The sequence below is a fragment of the Archocentrus centrarchus genome, chromosome 19 (assembly GCF_007364275.1).
Source record: "Archocentrus centrarchus isolate MPI-CPG fArcCen1 chromosome 19, fArcCen1, whole genome shotgun sequence".
Taxonomy (NCBI): Eukaryota; Metazoa; Chordata; class Actinopteri; order Cichliformes; family Cichlidae; genus Archocentrus; species Archocentrus centrarchus.
This window is the reverse complement of record NC_044364.1, coordinates 21,792,885-21,795,807: the sequence shown is the minus strand read 5'-3', so window position 1 is coordinate 21,795,807 and position 2,923 is coordinate 21,792,885. Positions and strand designations below refer to the sequence as shown.

General features: G+C 41.6%; 1 protein-coding gene across 1 annotated transcript; it reads left to right on the top strand.

Annotated features, from left to right (window-relative positions):
* Positions 1 to 609: 609 nt before the first annotated feature.
* LOC115798473 (nuclear factor 7, brain-like) lies at positions 610 to 2,028 on the top strand. Its single transcript, XM_030755321.1, has one exon. It carries the CDS (start codon positions 610 to 612, stop codon positions 2,026 to 2,028), a length of 1,419 nt encoding a protein of 472 aa, XP_030611181.1.
* The last annotated feature ends 895 nt before the right edge of the window (positions 2,029 to 2,923 follow it).

Sequence of the window (2,923 nt, the reverse complement as noted above, 5' to 3'; positions counted from 1 at the left end):
ATTATTTCATATCTGGTCAGTTACACTACTGACTAAATTAAAAGCATTAACAATAGGACAATGCATGAGAACGTCACCATGTGGCAGTGTAAAGGTTCATGAGCTGGATAATAAAAGCTTTAAAGCAAAGCCCAAAGATAGGAAAGACGTGCAATAAAAAATAAGTAGAAGAGATTTAAGGCACATCATCAGCTCGTGCTGGATCAGACTACATGTAGAAATTAAAATGGGTTGGTCTGAAAACAGTAAAAACAATATTATTAACAATATATTAAATAAAACCGGACCGCACAGAGCAGAACCATAAGCTTTAAAGTCAGAGACTAAAAGTAAGGATTCAGCTTTCAGGCCACACCCCATTCTGTCTGATGTTTATAACAGCAGATAACAGAGCATTAAAATTAAATATTAACCAGTGAATGATCTGGATGCAATAAGTGCAGATTATGAATTTCATTGCAGATCACTGCAGTCCTGAAACCCGGACGCCATTACATGGCATAGGATCTCTGCACTGAACTGATCTTACTGTGAGGACTGAAAGCGACAAACTGAAGGAAATCCAGTTTGGTGAGTTTTTTGTTTTTGAGAAATTTGACAACAGAGAAAATGGCCGAGAAATCCACACATCTCAAAGGCTACCTGAGCTGTTATGTGTGCTCAGAGACTTTCAGAGATCCTGTGTCTCTGAGCTGCAACCACAACTTCTGTTCAAGCTGCCTGAAAAAATTCTGGGAATTAACTAAAAATAGAAACTGTCCCATTTGTAAAAGAAAATCCTCAAAAGATAATCCTGGACTGAACTTTGGTCTGAAGGACCTTGCTGATTCCTTTGCTGGGAGACAGAAACCTGGATCATCTGAGACAGAAAAACAAAAGACAGTAGAGATTATATGCAGAAAACACAAAAAAGAGCCTCAGTTGTTCTGTGTGGATGAGCAGAGGGCTGTGTGTCCTGTGTGTGATTTTCCTCACCGACAGAATCACAAAGTGGTTCCTGTAGATGAAGCAGTCAGTGGCCTGAAGGAGCAGCTGAAATCTGACTTAAAGTCTCTGCAGGACAAGAGGAACAAACACAAACAAGTGGAGGAAGCCTACAACGAAGTGATTCAACACTCCAAGAAGCAGCTGTTGTCCACAGAGAGGCAGATCAGAGCAGAGTTCAACAAACTCCACCAGTTCCTGAGAGTGGAAGAGGAGTCCAGACTGGCAGCTCTGAGGGAGGAAGAGGAGCAGAAGGGGAGGACTATCAGCAGAGAGATGAGGATGATTGAGGAGCAGATCTCCTCTCTGTCAGACAGCATCTCTGCTGTTGAAGAAGAGCTGCAGAAACACAGCGTGCCATTCCTCAGCAGTTATAAAGCCACTCAGAGCAGAGCCAGAGCCCAGAGCTCACTGTCAGATCCACAGTTGGTCTCAGGAGCACTGAGAGATGTGGCCAAACACCTGGGTAACCTGTCCTTCAGAGTGTGGGAGAAGATGAAGGAGAAGGTTCACTTCAGTCCTGTCATTCTGGACCCAAACACTGCACACCCCTGGCTCTGTCTGTCTGATGATCTTACCAGTGTGAGAAATGGAGAGACAAAGCAGCAGCTTCCTGAAAATCCAGAGAGAAACATTAAGTATGCCACTGTTTTTGGCTCTGAGGGCTTCAGCTCAGGGAAACACAGCTGGGAGGTGGAGGTGGGAGACCATCCTGACTGGACTGTGGGTTTAGTTAAAGAGTCAGTTGACAGGAAGGGAAAGTGTTTAGCTTCATCAAAATATGGAATTTGGTGTTTAACACATCGCAGTGGAAAATACACTGATGGAGATGGTCAGACTGTGAAAGTGAAGAAGAGTCTCCAGAGGATCAGAGTCCAGCTGGACTATGACAGGGGAAAGGTGTCCTTCTCCAACCCTGAAGACACGACTCACATCTGCACTCATAAACACACTTTCACTGAGAAACTCTTCCCATATTTCAGTGTTGGAAAATCAGGAGATGCCAAAACCTGTGATATCAAAATCTGTCAGATTTCACAGTGAAGTGAATCTTTCTTTAGGTGTGTGTGTGTGTGTGTGTGTGTGTGGTTTTTTGTCTGTTTTTTTTTGTTTAGTTTTAAAGAATCTAATTTTAGCACGCATGATATGATGGGACATTAACCAAAATGTCTGGTCTGATTGGATTAAAAAGCTTCTATCTAGTTGTGTTATTCTTCACTTGGATCAGCAGCAGCCTTCTCTTGTAGTTTGAATGATTTCTGGATCTTTTGATGTTTTTATAATGTTTTTATTTGTATTGTTACACTTCACTCAGTCTGTGGTTTGGTGACTCAAAATGGATTTTTAGTTTAGTTCAGATTTACTTAACATGGAAACTCCTTTCATTGTTCTTTCTGCATTTTATTGATTCCTTAGAATAAATGTTTGTAAAAATTATTTTTGTGCTGGAGCTGTTTTTTTGAAGCAGTCAGAACCAAATTTATTAAAATACAGAATTTATTTTTATTTTCACAGCAGCATCAAATGTAAGCTAAGTTCTGATGAGCTGCATTATTGCAGGAGACATGAAGTTTGTGTCAATGGACTCACTGATTCTCACACTGCTCTGCTCCTCAGCGTGCATCAGTAAGAGGCAGAGATCACTTGAAACCATGGATACACTTTACATTCTCACACCTGTTTGTTTGTACATGCTGGTGCACAAACATCACACTACAGTGTTATGGAGAGTGTTATTAATAAAATTGTAAACTTTTCCCAAGAGGAAAAAACTGTTGTTGGAGCCTGTTCAGGGCGGTTGTTGTGGTCTGCTCTTAGATCCACTAGCCAATGAGCATTGGTGTTCAGTGTCGTATTTTTCTTCCATATGCTCTTCCAGTATTGCTCCATCTCCAGCCTTGGTGGGGGTGCTGTTCTCATTTTGTTCCCCTGCCACTGA